This window comes from Labrus mixtus, chromosome 8 (genome assembly GCF_963584025.1).
Source record: "Labrus mixtus chromosome 8, fLabMix1.1, whole genome shotgun sequence".
Taxonomy (NCBI): Eukaryota; Metazoa; Chordata; class Actinopteri; order Labriformes; family Labridae; genus Labrus; species Labrus mixtus.
In genome coordinates, this window is record NC_083619.1 from 1742345 (window position 1) to 1760000 (window position 17656).

At 45.1% G+C, this 17656-nt stretch overlaps 2 protein-coding genes across 8 annotated transcripts in view; one reads left to right on the plus strand and one right to left on the minus strand.

Annotated features, from left to right (window-relative positions):
- Positions 1-17656, plus strand: part of LOC132978590 (neuropilin and tolloid-like protein 1) — a 609128-nt gene that overhangs the window by 139341 nt on the left and 452131 nt on the right. The gene's annotated exons all lie outside the window — the stretch shown is intronic.
- Positions 1-17656, minus strand: part of ctnnd2b (catenin (cadherin-associated protein), delta 2b) — a 145642-nt gene that overhangs the window by 69821 nt on the left and 58165 nt on the right. For all 7 annotated transcript variants that reach the window (XM_061043801.1, XM_061043799.1, XM_061043798.1 and 4 more), the window contains one exon: positions 14589-14701. In XM_061043801.1, the coding sequence (XP_060899784.1) occupies positions 14589-14701 (113 nt within the window). The remainder of the gene's footprint in view (positions 1-14588; positions 14702-17656) is intronic.

Below are 17656 nucleotides of genomic sequence, written 5' to 3' on the forward strand. Positions count from 1 at the left end.
TCTTCAGACACCTAAAAATAACATATTCAGAGTAATATTATGGGATGCATGGTGGACATATAACCTGCACAAGAGTCTCAGTTTCAGACAGAGAGCTGCACGCCAGCCTGTTAGCTGCATGGTCGAATTGAACTGGTGACTGAACTGGACAGTCGGGCTGTGCTCACATACCGAGTATCGATGCAGGCGTTACAGAATCGATCCGGCTGCTCTGGGATGAAAACTGTCTCATGTATTTGTAGGATCTCAGAGGACTGAAATGTAGTGTTTGAAGTTGTAGGATCGTTATGCCTCTGCTGTTATTCTCAACAATAAAGAACAGCTGTTGTAGTGACTTCTTGTGTAGGTCATCATCCCAAATCTACAGTATGTATATCACATCTCTGTATTGAGTGGTGGGGTTGGGGGAAACACCCAGCCCTACTGGACAGAGGTTTTTTTATCCTCGTGATGGAGTCGCAGGACATTTTTTTTAAAAGATACAAATAAAAATAATACAACAATAATTAAAGATAGAAGAGCGATGCAGCTCTAAAATAAATACAAGCTGTAGTTACACAGAGAGCACAGAGTGGTGATAGGAGACTAACAGTGTATTAATGAGGCTGCTGCAGCTTCTGGACATGAAGGAGTCCACATGGAGCATGTTTTATTAAAGATGAAGCCTCAACAGTCCTACAGCTTCAAACTGAACAACAACACAAACTCAAACAGTTCACAGATCCTCAGAGAAAACAAACAAACACACTGCAGCCATACTGGTGCTGTTACTGCAGCCATACTGGTGTTGTTACTGCAGCCATACTGGTAATACTGCCGACAAACTGGTGCTGATCAGACGGTCCATCAGCCCGCAGAGGGAGGACGCCCAAGCAGATCCCAGAACAACTCTTGTGGACCCTTAATTACATCCTGAGCAGGAAGATGGAGGACCCCCGTGTGCTCAGTAACGATGTGCTTTATCTGGTTTGATGTAATTATACATTATGTTGGAACAATAGCTCTATGTTTCTGCTTTGTGCAGGTCGCTTCTGACGCGGCTGTGTATCGGATCATAAGAGAGGAGATGATCCAAAGGGTGTCCTCAGCCCCTGGAGAGGACTGCACATTGTAATGAGGAGGTAGAAGAATGACACGTGTAGCACCACACAGTCAAAACTGCTTTTAATGGAGATGGTTGTGAGCCAACATGAAGGTTCCTGTGCTCAAAGCTCCTGAGGAGTCTTCAGCTGTTTAGGAAACGTCCATCCATTATTTTACCACATCTCGGGGGACTGGAGTGAGAGGCGGGGTACCCCCTGATCTGAACTACAGGATGTCTGTGACAGTAAATGCATCTTTGCTGAGGTGAATAAAAGGGATTTTTGAACTTAGCTTTGAGGATCTGCGAATGCTAATAAAACCTTGCAGCAGATTGTCGTCTGCTCGCCAGATGCAGAGCGCTGTGTCTGGCTGCGGCTGATAATGTCTTTGTGGCTCGTTTAATAAAAAGCTCAGCGTGAGCCGCCCTGACTGGAGCTGGGACGGTGAAGGTGAAGGTGAAGGGAGATAGGACTCTGTCGTTTGGGTCTGATGTTCAGGAATTGAGCCGAGGTGGAGGAGAGCGTCCAGACAGAGAGGAGCACGAGACACTTTGAAGAGAGTGATTAAAGCACAGCAGGACGGGGCTCAGCTCGCACGTCCACATGCTCCACACAGAGAGAGAGAGAGGGGGGAAGAGAGAGAGAGAGAGAAAGAGAGAGAGAGAGGGGGGAGAGGGAGAGAGAGAGATAGAGGAAGGGGGGGAGAGAGAGAGGGCGAGAGAGAGAGAGAGAGAGAGAGAGAGAGAGAGAGAGAGAGAGGAAGAGAGAGAGAGGGAAGCAGAAGTCTCCTGTGACCCACTAAATTGGTCAGATTGACTTCCCAGTCTGCCAGTGTGGGAGGCGGCCATTTTGACTCAGGGCCAGAAGTTAAATGCGAGTGCGAGGGGACATGTTGGATCTCTGTGTGAGACCGGACGCTCTCTCTAGATCTGCTCATGTTCCTGGAGGTTGCTTTGTACGATAAATCCTGTGTGTGTTGAAGAGTCTCTCGCGCTGAGAGGAAACATCTTCTGACACTCGTCATGTCACTCGTCATGTCACGGCTGATTGGCTGTGGCACGTCTCTCTCTCATGGTGCTGTCGAGCTCTCTTTCTAAACACAACAACAAAAACACAACACACACCTTTTTCTACACTACAGAGAGTCTCAGAGAGCAGAGCAGCACGTCATGAGAGCCTCCATCAGTCATCTCTATGAGCGAGGCGTCGTACAATCAAGACCTGACGAGGGCTGACTTCAGAGGGCCAGCGCTCCTCACACACCCCCCCTCCCCCCCCTTTTTCAGATATCAAGGGCGGAAATATTGAGCCTGTCAAGAGCTATAAATAAGAGCTCCTGTCTATTGGGGTGCTCAGGGGGCCTTCATTAGGGGGCCAGCTGGAATCACAAACCCTTCATGTAACACACACGTGCTGATAGAATCTTTCTTCTGGTGTCGTCACATTCTTAAAGTTGAGAACACGCTTCTTCAGATAACTTACATCTGACTGTTTCAAGTTCAAGTGGAACCTAACAGTTACAATAAAAATCTCTAAATGTGCTGACTTTACAGAAACACTGTGGCGTCCTCTTCCACTCACTTCTGTAGTGTAAATGATTGACAGGTGTCATGACCCCGCCCCCCTTGACTGGCTGATCATTTGAGCTCAGCCCAGAGGTCACCGACTCCTGACCAACGACTGCACCGTACATTGCATTGTAAAGTAGAATACACCGTTTACACTTAGAGTGTGTGTCCACAGATGGCGTTCTCTGTTTTCAATATAAAATGCAGTTCAGCGTGTTGAGCGCTCGCCATCATGAGTCGGTGTCAGCTGTTCTTGGTCGCTGCACTCACAGCGCTCTCAGTCGAAAACATTTAAACTTTTAACAACAGAGCCATGTTGGTCAACATCCCCTCATTGACCAATCACAATCAAGAAGAGGCGGGACTTCTGGTGTCAGCTTTGTCAACAACAATGGCAGAATGCATTTTTAACGAGACAGATTTCCAGGGACTTGAAGGCATAAAGAAGAAAAGGCATCATGAAGGATGGAAAAAGCCTCCTGAGATGCTGCGATGAAAAAACGATTTCTTCTTCTGCAGTTTGTGTCCGTGTACCTGCTGCCTCAGAGGACAGGAAGTGATATGTGACTCCGCCCACAGGCACTAACAGTTGTTCCTCCTGGCTGTTGGAGCTGTAGTAACTTTGTACTGTGTTATTTTTTCCTTCTCTGTACAGACTGACAAGCCAAAGCTGTGGCGATCTTCTCTCTAGAAACCTAGAAGTCCAATCAGTGTGTTGGCTTTGGACCCGTTGCTCACACCTACTGTACACACACACACACACACACACACACACACACACACACACACACACACACACACACACACACCATCAGAGGCCACCAGCCAGGTCTCCTTATTGGCATCGATCAGGTCCAGCAGAGCCACTTTACTGGACTGGCGGACTTCCAGAGCCAAATTAAGGAAAACATCAGTTTGGAGCCAAAATGGCCGCCCGCTCTGCTCTCAGTCTCCCTCTGTGCAGCTGCAGCCGACTCCCAGGTGAGCTGGGCTCTCAAAGCGTCACCATTGTTTTTAAGGAATTGAGTTAATTAGGTTTCCACAATCAGCAGTTCATGTCCCACCGAGGAGGGGGGGGAGGCTGTGCATGAGTCACTTTGCTGTTTCTAGGTAGTAACAGCTTCGTGTTGTGTTCATGTTTGTTATTTCAGACTGGTCTCAGCAGCAAAGGGAGAGCAAACATCAAAGACAAACTGATAACTTCATCAACTTTGAGACGTCATCATTACTTCATCTCAGAATCCTATTTTTCACACGTTCGTCTGCCATGAAGGAGGTGTGTCTGAAGAGAGCATAGTTTTGATCTAAGAGCTGCACAGTAAGCCTTCACTTGTATGTGTGTGTGTGTGTGTGTGTGTCTGTGTGTGTGTGTGTGTGTGTGTGTGTGTGTGTGTGTCTGTGTGTGTGTGTGTGTGTGTGTCTGTGTGTGTGTGTGTGTGTGTGTGTGTGTGTGTGTGTGTCTGTGTGTGTGTGTGTGTGTGTGTCTGTGTGTGTGTGTGTGTGTGTGTGTGTGTGTGTGTCTGTGTGTGTGTGTGTGTGTGTGTGTGTGTGTGTGTGTCTGTGTGTGTGTGTGTGTGTGTGTGTGTGTGTGTGTGTGTGTGTGCGCGCGAGTGTGTGTGTGTGTGTGTGTGTGTGTGTGTGTGTGTGTCTGTGTGTGTGTGTGTGTGTGTGTGTGTGTGTGTGTGTCTGTGTGTGTGTGTGTGTGTGTGTGTCTGTGTGTGTGTGTGTGTGTGTGTGTGTGTGTGTGTGTGTGTCTGTGTGTGTGTGTGTGTGTCTGTGTGTGTGTGTGTGTGTGTGTGTGTGTGTCTGTGTGTGTGTGTGTGTGTGTGTGTGTGTGTCTGTGTGTGTGTGTGTGTGTGTGTGTGTGTGTGTGTGTGTGTGCGCGAGTGTGTGTGTGTGTGTGTGTGTGTGTGTGTGTGTGTGTCTGTGTGTGTGTGTGTGTGTGTGTGTGTGTGTGTGTGTGTGTGTGTCTGTGTGTGCGCGAGTGTGTGTGTGTGTGTGTGTGTGTGTGGACTAAGAAGGTTTTCATCAGGGCTTAGCTGTGACAGTTCTGTCTCTGTCCTGCTGGCAGATCAATAATAGAGTCGCACATTACTGTGTTAACACTAGGATCCACACACACATACACACACACACACACACACACACACACACACACACACACACACACACAGAGGCGGGTGTGGCAGACTGAGCCTGTCTGTGACGGTGGAGGATATTAGGCTTATTAAGAGTGTCTGGGTCTGCGAGTGACTCATGCTCTCTCACTGTGTGTTTGCGTGTTTGCAGGGTAGCAGGTTAAAAGGGCTTAACATGAGAATGCATCTGAGACCCCACCCCCCATCCCCCACCACCAGACCCCCCCCCCCCCTTTCATCATCTCTGCCTCCTGGCTCATCTCCTTATTTATTCCCTCTCTGTGCTTGTCTCCTGCTCTGCAGCCCTGTTGTCTTTCTTCCTCTCTTCTGTGTCCTCTTTTCAACCCCCCCATCTTCATTTTCTCCTTCTAATGTCAGAAAGAGAAAATCTCTCCTATTTAACTGATGTGAAGGCTAAGAGGGAATCTCTTCCAGGTACAGCTCATGAAAGATGAAGTAAAACGTTCCTCGGATCAGCACAGACGTACAAGCTGTCGCAGAGTCACAGAGAAACAATCAACCCTCACATCTTCATGTTTCTCTAAATGCTGTAAAACTCATAAAGGGAACTAACAGCTGAAGTCTGCACGAGGGATGGACCACTTCCCTCTGATCAGGACAAACACAACACTTCTCTTAAGTCTTTGGTCATAAGGTTCAGTGAGGACACACTTAACCAGAGCTGCTTTTTCCAGACTGGTCAACATGACAGGTGATCAATTAACACCACTTTTACTAATGTGTAATAAATCACATCTCTACCACCACTCTGTCCAGCAGCCTGTCTGCGAGTCCAGCCGTGTGTCATTAAAGTAAAGAGACAACACTTCTACTAAAACAAGGAAACAGCACGTGCGATCGTGTCGTCTCCTGCAGCTGAAATCACCGAGTGTGAAATGACATCAAAGCAGACGACGTATCTCAGTGTGGAGTAAACAGAAACACCTTCAGCTTCTGAGCAACACTTCAACTTTTTAAACTAGAGTATGATGAAGAAGATTCAATGCAGTAAATGCACATTCATTTCCCATCATGCCTCACTCTGCTCTACATTAAGCCGCTGAGCAGGGCGAGCAGATCACTGACCTTCTCTCTTCCCTCTCCCCTCTGCTTCACATTTCCCTCCATGAGATTGATACGTGGAGTTCAGTATGGATCACAGCCAATGCCTGAGTTTAAAATGTAACCCTCATCCTCTTTGCTATTTCCTCTCGCGCCCCAGATCGATACGGAGAACACCGTCTAGAATCCAGCCGGCCTCCTCCGGATCAATGCTGCTTTTAGAATGAACGTCCTCATACTTACATCATGAAAACACAAGGTGTGTTTCTCTGTTTCTGATCTAAAGATCATTCAGCCCCGATGTCTCTGCAGGATTTCATTAGTCTAAAACATCTCGACTTTTTCATTTCATTAAAACTTTTCTCAACTTTTCCAAATACCAGCTGCTTCACCCGAGCTCTACTCAGCATTAAGGGGGAGAGAGTTAGTGGCCTTTAACCAAACATGTGCATGCTTTTCATCCATGCACGACAACGACAACACCATTCAGAGGCTGGCATTTGGAGAGGAGCGTGAAATGTGATTGTGGGTGAAGCAGTTTATGGGGCATGATTGAAAGAGAGGAGTCTCTAATATCCTGCCAGAGAAAACAAAAAAAACGATTTCAATGTAAGAAAAACAAAAAAAAAACTCCTGCAGAGGACAAATGCTGAATCACAAGGCGAGTATCTGAGTGCACGGCGAAACAAGGGGGCGGAGCTCTCACAACGATCAGTTTGGTTTGACTGTTGACTTTGTGCAGGGTTAAATATATAAATATAAATACTGATTGTGATTGGATGCTAGCTGTGAGTGTGAGCCGAGAACACGTCATTCTCACTGTGGGAATGAAAAACAAAAACACAACACGGCCGTTTTGGATACCCCTCGGTTTGTCAGATATGAGAGCAGTTATCAGGTCAACAGGTGTTGCAGCGATGGAAGCGGGCAACAGAACTGGTTCAGATAGAAGTGATTGTACTCGACCTAAAAAGCCTCTGCATGTTTCTAATAAGCTCCACGAGCAGAAACGTGCTCAAACTAGGATCAATATTTGAGATGCTTTTGAAAAATGGAGAGAGGTTAGAACACAGAAAGGTTTACAGACCCATGCAGAGCTGGATAAACACTGAAGCTTCAGAGTCCACCACATGGTGACCTGTGTGAGCATCGACTCTAGAGAGGAGGGGGGGGGGAGACAGCTCTCTACAATGTTTAGAATTTAGTTTAGAACTGCAGTACCCATTTTAAATGCTAGGTGTCAGAGTTACATACTGCTCCTTTAAATCAAATTCACACAGAGTGTTAATCTCACTCTGGTCATTTGGTTTTGAGCAGATTGTGCAGAAGAAAACATAAATCACAGCAGTGGATGATAAATAAGAGTTTAAATGTAAACTATGATTAATAATGTTTACTTATTGCAGAGAGAGAAGACTGTGGAGTCATGCAGAGAAATCTTATGGGATTAAACATTGGAGCAGGTTCTGAACGGTGCAGCTACAATCACACAGCTGAAGGTTGAATTATAATCAGGAAACTAATTTTAAGTTGCTGAAAACATTCTCTATATCCTCCGCTTCCCTTCATATGTCTTTGCAGAGAGTGTAACTAAACATAATGCTGTGGTGGACGACACCACCGCATTTTCAACTAATTATTTAAAAAAGAACAGAAGAGTGAGGGAGATCAAATGTATCTAACCAGGTGTGCTCATATCTAATGCTGAGGTCTAGATACGCCTGTATGTGAATAACATTAAAACCCTCCTGATTCCCTCTGTAATCATTCATCCAGTGTGAGTAGAGTAAAGGCTCCACGTTAACCTGATCGCAGCATCAAAGGGTTTCACCTAATCACAACCTCTCTGTAAAAACATGGCTGACGCTTCACCTCTCCGTCATGAAAACATTACAGCACAAAGACTTTGAACACAGAGACGTTCAACAGAAAGAACTTCTTTGATTTGATGAAACTCCTTCTGAAACGTTCCCATCAGTAAGTCGTTTGAATTGATCTGAATTCTAGAACATTTGTCTGCCCGGCGCAGCGGCAGCGTGGATCCTTTATGAGTCAGCCGGATGCGGCCCCGTGCACGCTCATCACTGCGACTCTGAGATTCTTTCTTGAAGATGTTGTTGGAAAACATCAAACATTAAGTGTGCAAAATTAATTTCTCTGTTACATAATTGCCCTACTTTGCAGACAACTGTTCAGAGATGGTGTTTGAAATCCATGAAGGTTGTTTCGTCATGACGACTATCAGAGCCATACTTATATAATATGTGTTGTGGGATGTGAATATGCTCTTTCTCCTTTAGAGGATCTCCTTTATTGACCTCTTGTTGGGGCCGCTGAAGAACTGCACAGACGAGACCTGTGGTGGTCAAGAGTTTGTTTTGGGACGCCAGACAGTCTAGCGAATGAGTCCAGTGCCCCATGTACGAAGGACTGAGTAGACTCAAACTGGACTCAAACTGGACCTAAACTGGACTCAAACTGGACCCAAACTGGACTCAAACTGGGCTCAAACTGGACTCAACCTGGACTCAAACTGGACTCAAACTGGACCCAAACTGGACTCAAACTGGGCTCAAACTGGACCCCAACTGGACTCAAACTGGGCTCAAACTGGGCTCAAACTGGACCCCAACTGGACTCAAACTGGACTCAAACTGAACTCAAACTGGACCCAAACTGGACTCAAACTGGGCTCAAACTGGACCCCAACTGGACTCAAACTGGACTCAAACTGAACTCAAACTTGACTCAAACTGGACCCAAACTGGACCCAAACTGGACCCAAAATGGACTCAAACTGGACTCTAAGTGGACCCAAAACCTTTGACCCCGAGGTCAAACGGCGTTGTTGTCTGTCTTTCAGCTATCTCAGTGAGCTAAAGGAATAGCGAGCATTTATTTTTTAACCAAAAGTAAAGCGTAGAGTGTAAATGCACAACAAATAATCTGTTGGTTGTTTTGGAAGATTCATCTGGTTTATTTCTATCAGAAGCAGCAAATGATGAGGCTGTTTTACATCATTCAAATGAGTCACATCGTACTATTAGTGGAGCTGTCGACCACCATGCTGCTGTTTGTAATCATTCTTTATATATTAGGCACTGAGCAGAGCTTCTTTTTTAACATGGAATCAGGGGAGTGGGAATCCTTTCCTTTATTTCTCATCATTCTCAGAAATGTTTCTCATCGAATCATGGAGCCGGCTTTAGATCACCTCAGTGGGAGATCTCTTTCTCCTTCTCAGAAGTAAAAGGAAAAAAAAATACATTTCTTTAAAAAACAGTTTTCAGGTTCCAGTTCTCAGAAACCTGCAGACGTCAGGGAATGTGTGCTGCACAGAATCTGAGTCACAGGGCTGTCGAGTCGAAGCTGGCAGACGAGCGCCCTGACAGCTTCTGGGTAATGGGCTCTCGCTGGGCTCGCTAGACGGGTCGCTTTCTCCCCGCCAGACGAGTGGTGGTGGGTCCTGCCGGGTGCTGTGGTTACAGCCAATGCTTATGCACAAGCGCACACACACTCAGCAGCCAGACGAGCGTCTGATTAGCAGACAACTGTCGCAAATGTGCACAGCCAAAAGAGGAAGAGAGCTAGCACGTGGTGGGAGCGGGCTAGTCCTCTGCAGGCGGAGTGTAAGGGCCACCGCGGTGTCACCACAGCTCAGATATCTTTATCTGCCGGGCGTGTGCTCGCTTGCCAGGCATCCACTTGGATGGTTAGATAAAGGGACGATAAGCAGGCAAACAGTCGGCAGGGTGAGGTGACCCACCAGAGATAAGAGAATCACACTGCTCCACTTCTACACACTGTTTCTAAATATATGCATTTCATCAAAATCATGGACTACCAGATTTATAAGCCATGACGTAGCTCGGTGATGTCATCGAGACCAACGAGCTCAAGGTTAAAAAATGCACCAACACTTTACTCTCCTATAACGCCGGAGACTGACCGGACCTTTGTGATGCACTCATCGCTCAGGCTTCACCGGTGAATCCACTAACTGACTTCAGAAAGACGATGTAGCTGTGAAATGAAACATTCAGAAAAGAAGAACAGAACAACTCTGATCACACTCATTCACCATCTTTCAGTCCCGTCATGCAATCATTTCCTCCTCTTATGAGCCAAAGAGAACCAGTAAATACTGAACAGTAAGCTTGACATTTCAGGCAGAATGATCCTTTAACTGGAGGCACATCACGTTCCTCCTTCTGAGGACAAAGACGTAGTCTCAGTTTGACTGATGGAGACACACACACACACACACACACACACACACACACACACACACACACACACACACACACACACAGTCTCACAGTGGACTCGTGCTTTTTGAAGTGATAAAGCAGCAGCATGGCGGTGGCAGACTCTGTGACCTGTGGTGACTGATTCACGCTGGTAACAAAGGCAGAGCTGAGAGACTCATTAGCACCTCTGAAAGTCTTTATCTCCCACCACACAACGAGCAGATCCCCGAGCAGCCCCCACACCCTGCTGCATGAAACTCTGCTCTGACCTGCCTGTCAGTGAACACTGTTTCCTTAGAACTCGTAACGGCACGTTCGCTTTAAATAGAGCCGTCAAACCGAGCGACAAAGTCAACTGGAACAGCTGGAGAATGTGACCATGAGTCACACCGAGGCTCGGCCATGTGGCCCAAAACATTTCATCTCAGATTCTTTCACACCAAACTCGAGTAAATATTTGAATCTGTTTCAGTCAGACACTCAGGTTTGTATTGTTCATAGATCTCATCTCTCCTCACAGTTTTATTTTACATGAGGAGGTTGAGAAGTGATGGGATGATATGTTAACCCTCCCCAGTCAGAGCCTACAGGTGGAGGTGGGGCTGATCCAGGAGTCAGTACTGGTGCAGGTCAGAGGTGGTATACAGGAATGTATATAAATGTAATTATGTGTAGCTGAGTGTTAGCATACCTGTGTGTGTGTGCAGATGTGTGTGTATGATTGGAGGGAGGTGTTGTCAGGTGATTCGTTGATGCATGTTAAGTCTGAAATCAGCGCTGCTCGAGTTGTCTGCCTGAAGCAGCTCGCAGGCGTCGCTTCATTTTTGTCGTAATAGAAAATGGACTTTAGCTTCTTTAGCGCTTTCCTAGTGGACTCAGGGTTAAGTGTCTTGTCCAAGGACATATCGAACATGTGGCTGCAGGAGCTGGAGATCGAACCCCCAACTTCCCGGTTAATGACTGACTCTACCACTGAGCCACAGCCGTATATATTATTTTTACTAAAAATCACAAATAATTAACTCAAAACATTTACATTTAAGAGGAATAGAAGAATCAGTTTGAACTAACGTCTTTCCTCACTTTAAAAAGACAACATATGACACGCTAACATAATCATGCCAATGTGATGAAACCAAAAGAAAACCAGGGAATAAAGAAGACAACAAAAGAGAGAGCTCATCATTTCCAACAGCCAAAGCAACTCATCAAAACAACAGAACAGTTTGAGTTCAGTTCAACTTCTGGGAGCGAATCAAAGCTCCTTGTTAATTGTGCCAAAACGCCGAAGCTCTGTGCATCTCGCCAAAACTTCAACCAGGATAGATTTCTGCACAAGTGGCGAGGCAGCCGATATGTTTTCACTTTTATTCAGAGGGACGAGCAGTGATGAAGAAAACAACAACTTCAGAGCAGCAACAGTACTGACGATTCAGATGTCATTGAACACAACGTGCCTCAGGCCATTTGATGACCACGTCCAAGTCACACAAAGTGAACGGCTAAGAAGAAGAGTATAATCCACCTGATAGTAAACTCATGGAATCCAGTCAGCGACATGGCGGCCTTCATTTCATCCGTGTGCAGCCTCGTGATGAAGTCCAACACAAGTTCCTTTTTCTCTTTTGGACTCCTCCTCCGTTCTCCCATGTTGTCGACGGGCCCCCTGAATGCAGCCCCATGGCAGCACTGAGGAGCTGAATGCATGCACCAGTTAATTAGACTGCTGAATGAATGGGTTTAAGGCCATCCGTCCGCTCTTTGTCGCTCCAGCCCTCAAATTGAAATGAGAATTACGGCACAGGCAGAAGAGTAATTAGCTAGAGACGGATGGAATCCCCTCGCTCGCTTTACGGAGTCCAAGAGGAGAAAAGATGATGGATTGTGAGCGTTTATTTACGTGTGTGTATGAGAGAGAGAGAGAGAGAGAAACAGAGAGAGAGAGAGGCTGTAATCGTGTTAGTCTGTCCTGAGTTAGTCTGTCCTGAGTTAGTCTGTCCTGAGTTAGTCTGTCCTGAGTGGCGGGCTGAGTGCATTAGCAGCGTTGTGTTAGGAGTGCTGTCTTCACATCGGGACTCTATGTATGGATCGTGTAGAATGAGTTCTTTGAGCCCGAGCAGAGATGAGGCTCGGGTCCAAACTCAATCAGCAGCAGATGATGAGGCAGTGTCTGCACATTGTTTACAGTTTACCTCCTCTCGGGCCCTGAACACACCATTTGATTCCAGTGACAGCTGCACAATCGCAGGTCGTAATAGACAAAGACTCGTCATGTTTGCAGAGCTGAGGGTTTGTTGGAACTCATTTCAGCTCTGAAAGGAAGCAGCCTTGATCAACCTCGAGTCTTCTGCTGACAGTGTTGCTATATTCTGCCTAAAGAATGTCCTAATGCTTTCTCCTGCTGCAGAAAAGATCATCTCTAATATGCTGTCACACCCGGTTATAACAGACAGGGAGTTAGATTTCAGCTCTGTTCGTGTCATGTTCAAAGATATGAAGATGTTTCATCCAGACTCTCAATGTGAACTTAGTGAGCATGAAGCATTCTGATCAGGGTGTCTTATACTGACAGTTATTTTCATCCTTCACCATCAGGATGGTGTAGAGGTCTTTTTGATGAGGGTTAAGATGGATACACACTAGATCTCACAAGATTTTGCACCAGATTTTTGGTCCGCAACAAACCGACGAGCGGACGGATGTCCTTAAATGTCACATATTCTGTTAAATCCACTTCTCCATGTTTCTCTAACACTAACATGTGTCTCTAGTCTGTCTACAAACCCCCAATGATGAAAAAAGTCCATCCTCTCCATCTTCTGCCTGCTCCACTTTTCAGAAAATGTGTGCTCAAACAGGCCGTTTGGAGATTTTCCCTTCATGACATCACAAAGGGCAGTAGCCCCTCCCCCAGGTGGGTGACACTCCCACAGCTAGGTGTTTGTTCTGCCCTCTGAGTCTGCCTTCTCACCGTAAACAATAGGACATGGAGCGAGAAAGACCGAGTACACCCAAGCTCTTCCAGAGACGCTCTGGGACTTTAAACTGGATGAAGAAGAGGAGGATATGTCACCTTTAAACCTATTCATTCACCAGTCTGATTAACTGGTGCATGCATTCAGCTCCTCACTGCTGTTTTCAGGCTTGTTGCAACCCATTATTAGTCCAAATTATCCTCCAGTGCGATGCGTCAATACGATTATTTCATTGCTTCTGATCGAGTCAGAATCTTAAATATCAAACATGTTTTACACTGATGGAATGATCGCAATAGCCAATGAGAGCGAGCGGGAGGCGTCAACATAAAGTCCATGCACACAGGTTTCTATTGGCGTTAGCTTAGAGCCAGCTGTGTCTCATACAGATGCTAAAGGTTACATATTTTCTGTGTCTGTGCAAGATGCTCTGACAAAGCGTCCGCATTTGAAGACTTTGGAACAAGGGCTGGCTGTTTAACTTTTATACTTTAAAAAAAACATAATTTTCAAAGAGTAAAAGTTTTGTGATTCAAAAAGTGATTAAATGAAATCAAGATGAACTGTGTAAGAATCATCAGACCTCTGTAAAGCTCGGGGCTTAGAGATGCTACAGGTGGTGCAGTCTAAGTTTCAGAACGGACATGTGATCCATAAAGTCGAGTCTGCAGAGTAAGGGACGGACTAAATCCTTCCTCCAGGCACGCTCTGCACATTGAATAAGGTCTGAAGTTATTATTCAGCTGTCTCTAAAATACTCTCCAAATAAATGTATCTAATGAAGTGATAACAGCCTGAAGCCTCTATGTGCTTTTATTTTGAAGAGCAGGAAGTGGGCTGATGTCGGTCAAAGCTGATAACAGCCAGTATGTGTTTTTTAAATGAGGTCAAAATGAACATATTTACTGGAGTTCTAAAACCTCTTTGAGTGTTGCTCAGTAAGAGATGGGCAGCTCAGACATCCAATCATGTTGCTTTAAATCAGACAGCTGTTTAATTTATACGAGGGGTCAAATGATGATAACAATGTGGAGGTGTGTTTTTCCACACATTTAATCATATTTCTGATATCACTGCACCAGAATCACAAACAGTTTTCTTTTCCTTCTTCTGTGCGATCACATTCTTTCTAAAAACAACTGGCCTTAAAATAATCCTGAAAGGCCCAGAAAAAGTCAAGTGTGTGTGTGTCGCTTCCACTCTGATGGGTAAATCCATGTGTGTGTGTGTGTGTGTGTGTGTGTGTGTGTGTGTGTCAACAACTGGATTGTTGTGCTGTGGTTTGAACCAAAAAGATGAGTTTTGGAACCAAATCAAGATGTGTACCCGTAATGTGACCTGCTGTACAGCCAGTCACCAGCAAGAGCGCAGCTGACGCATATACACACACACACACACACACACACACACACACACACACACACACACACACACACACACACACACACTGGTTTGTTATGCGGAAGAGGATCTGACAGGTGTGAGACAGACACACAAAGAAGAACACACACACCTGATGCTTGTCATGCTTCCAGTCTCAGAGCCAAGCTTGCATCTCTCCAGCTGACTGGCTACAATCTGTCGTTCGGCTTCCAGCTCCCTGGTCAGACGTTCAAACTGCAACTCCTGGAACGAGAGGGGGGGGGGAGAGAGAGAGAGGGAGAGAGAGAGAGTTTATTTACTGACACATTTACAGTCCTCCTGAACATCATTCTGGCTCCGATGTCCCTGTCAGGTTTTTCATTGTGGTGAAATGGACTCTCCCGTCTGTGCTGACTAAATCATTCCTGATAATGCCGCGTGTGCCAGTTTCACGCCAACAGAAGACTGTCACACCAAACTCCTCAAACTATCAGCAGCGTGACATGTGTCGCTCTGACGCTGGAGAACAGATGAAGTTTGGGACTTGTTCTTGTTTGGAGGTAAAGTGACAGGTTCATTAGAAAGCATTAGTGTGTCTGATTCATTCTTTATTCACTGTCCCTCTCGTATCTCCTGATTTTTGTTGATTTTAAATTTTTACTAATTTCACTTTTTAGAATTCCTTTAAAATTGTATGTATTTTACAGTTCTTTTAAAAAGGGATTTTATATCTTAAAGTGATTGTTATTCCTTAATCTTGCCTTGTTTTTTATTCTATGATCTGTCTGTTTTTATATTTGCTGTCCTTGTAAAGCACTTTGTAACTTGTTTTTGAAAAGTGCTTTATAAATAAAGATTATTATCTTTTTTGTCACATTAGCATTAAAACGGCTCTATTGTTGTGAACAATGAGCTCATTTGCAAAGTTCTCATCATGACTCAGATCAGACAAGGTAAATAAGGGCGCGGTCACATGAGGCCATCTGTACCATGCCTAAGCTCGCTTCCCCCCTAAAGTCTAGTTTGTTTGACGAGTGTGAGTGCTCCGTTCTGTGCTCGAGCTCGGTACACTTCCTTTGACCTGACACTCTTTGAAGAGGTATTCTTCTACAATTCTCTTAGCAGACTCTTTTATCCAAAGCGACGTACATCAGAGAGTAAGAACAACACAAGCAAGGATCTAGAAAAAAGGGAACAATATCAGTAAGAGCAAACGATCAGCTTTGAGTCTGATTGGACACACAGGTGCTGACAGGAAGTGACCAGAGGCAAAGCACAACATTGAGGGCAGTTCTTGAGAGCTCTAATCAGTATAGAAACCATCTTATAAGTCATCGTTATCAAACAAAAACCATCGTCACTACCATCATCATCATCAATAATATGGAGACCATCATCATTAAGTTAGTAGATATTCATGAAAGAGCTGGGTCTTTAGCTTTTTCTTAAAGGTGTGTTAGGACCCTGTTGTGAAGGTTGGATCAGACGCCTTTCATTGTTCTTCAACACGGTACAGTTCATACATGAGCACGGGTACACAGCGTGGTCAGCCTTCATTCTGGAGAAACCTCTGAGTGTAGTTATCAATCTACTCAAGTGACAGAGCTCTGAAGAGCTCAGGACACTCAAACAGGAAACAACTCCAGCCGTCTAATCCAGCAGTGTTGTGAACAATGAAGCAGCTTCTCCAACTTCTACTGAATTATAAGTGTGGTGGAATTTCTGTAGTTCTTTAGATTATAATGTACAGATGTCATTAGGTTTATTTACTGTTCTCTAATGTCAGTCAGACCTGACAGAGTTCAGCTGTTATTAGAACACCAAGTACAGCTTAGAGAGTGTCAACTGTTCCTCCTGATATCTGTAAGGATGATTGGTAGACTTGTTGTCTGCTCCAGTGTTATAGACGTCACAGATTAGTCTAGGTGGGTCAATGTGACCCTGATAATGATAATGTCTTTTAGGATATATGCGATGCCTTTCAAAAAGTTCTGCAGCTATGGTTAAGCACCTCACAAGTACAGAAGTGTGATGTTGAATCATGTCTCCTCATGGGTATTCTTCTTGTGTATAAACTTTCATCAACGTACGACATCTGAGTCAACTGAGTCTTATAGTGTGGGGTCAAGTCTTAGTCATTTCCTCGACAATAAGAAGACCATTGTCGGACATTTCAATGAGAAAACCACAAGGTAGTTTTTACCCAGAAAGTTCATGGAGTATTTCAGAAAGGTCAACTTTCACTGACTTATTTTAACAGTTTATGCATCAAGTTGTCTCTTAAGTGGAATCAGTGCAGGAAAAGCAGACGGACTGTTCCTGACTCTAACGAGCGTCGACTTGTTGAGATATTTAAAAAAAAAAAAACAGAGACTGAAACATTTAGCATGTATAAGATCTGAGTGATCTGTTCTGTCATTGTTTCTGTGTAATCCATGCTGCTCAAAGCCTGTTGAATAACCTGTAATTTCCTGATAGCCAAACAAAGCAGCAGCTGATTACAAGCTTCATGTTGGCTGCTCCTCCATCAGCTGATTCCACAGAGCGATGTTTTACAACTCAGAAACCTCAACGATTAAGATGTACCATGGACATGTGAATACAGAGACGCTCATCTTAAATCTGAAACGCGTCACCTCTGGGATCTGAAGGTGGAAAACAAAAGTCAGTCTGCGTTTAAGAGAATAACGCCAACGTACAGTATATGGTTATATTTATGACTCGCAGCTGGCGTCCTGATGAGAGCTATAAGAGCACGATGCTTCATACCTCCCCTCTCTGGTCTGCCCAGGTACCATCATTCCGTACCTGAGTACACGTGTGTAAGTTCACAGTCTGATGCAGCAGGTGGCGCTACTCACATAGTTGGTTTGCAAATCCGCCAAAAAGCAGCGAGAAGAAGTAACCATGGCAACCCCATCGCGGGCTGAGTCCATCCGGCTAACTGTGGATGTTTTTTTGTATGTTTCATTAAACGTGATGTTAAATGTGTATTTTAAGAATGAGTGTAGCGACCGGGAGCAGAGAGAGACCCCCGCCCCCCTGAGGCAGCATCAGCCTCTCCACCAGGACGATGCTGTTTGACTTTAATGAATCACTAATGAAATCAGTTAGCTAATCAAACTGCCAATGTGACTGTAATTATCACCATCTCTTTTTAATTAAGGTGAGTGGACACACATATGGTCACACACACACACACAAACAAGGAACATGTTT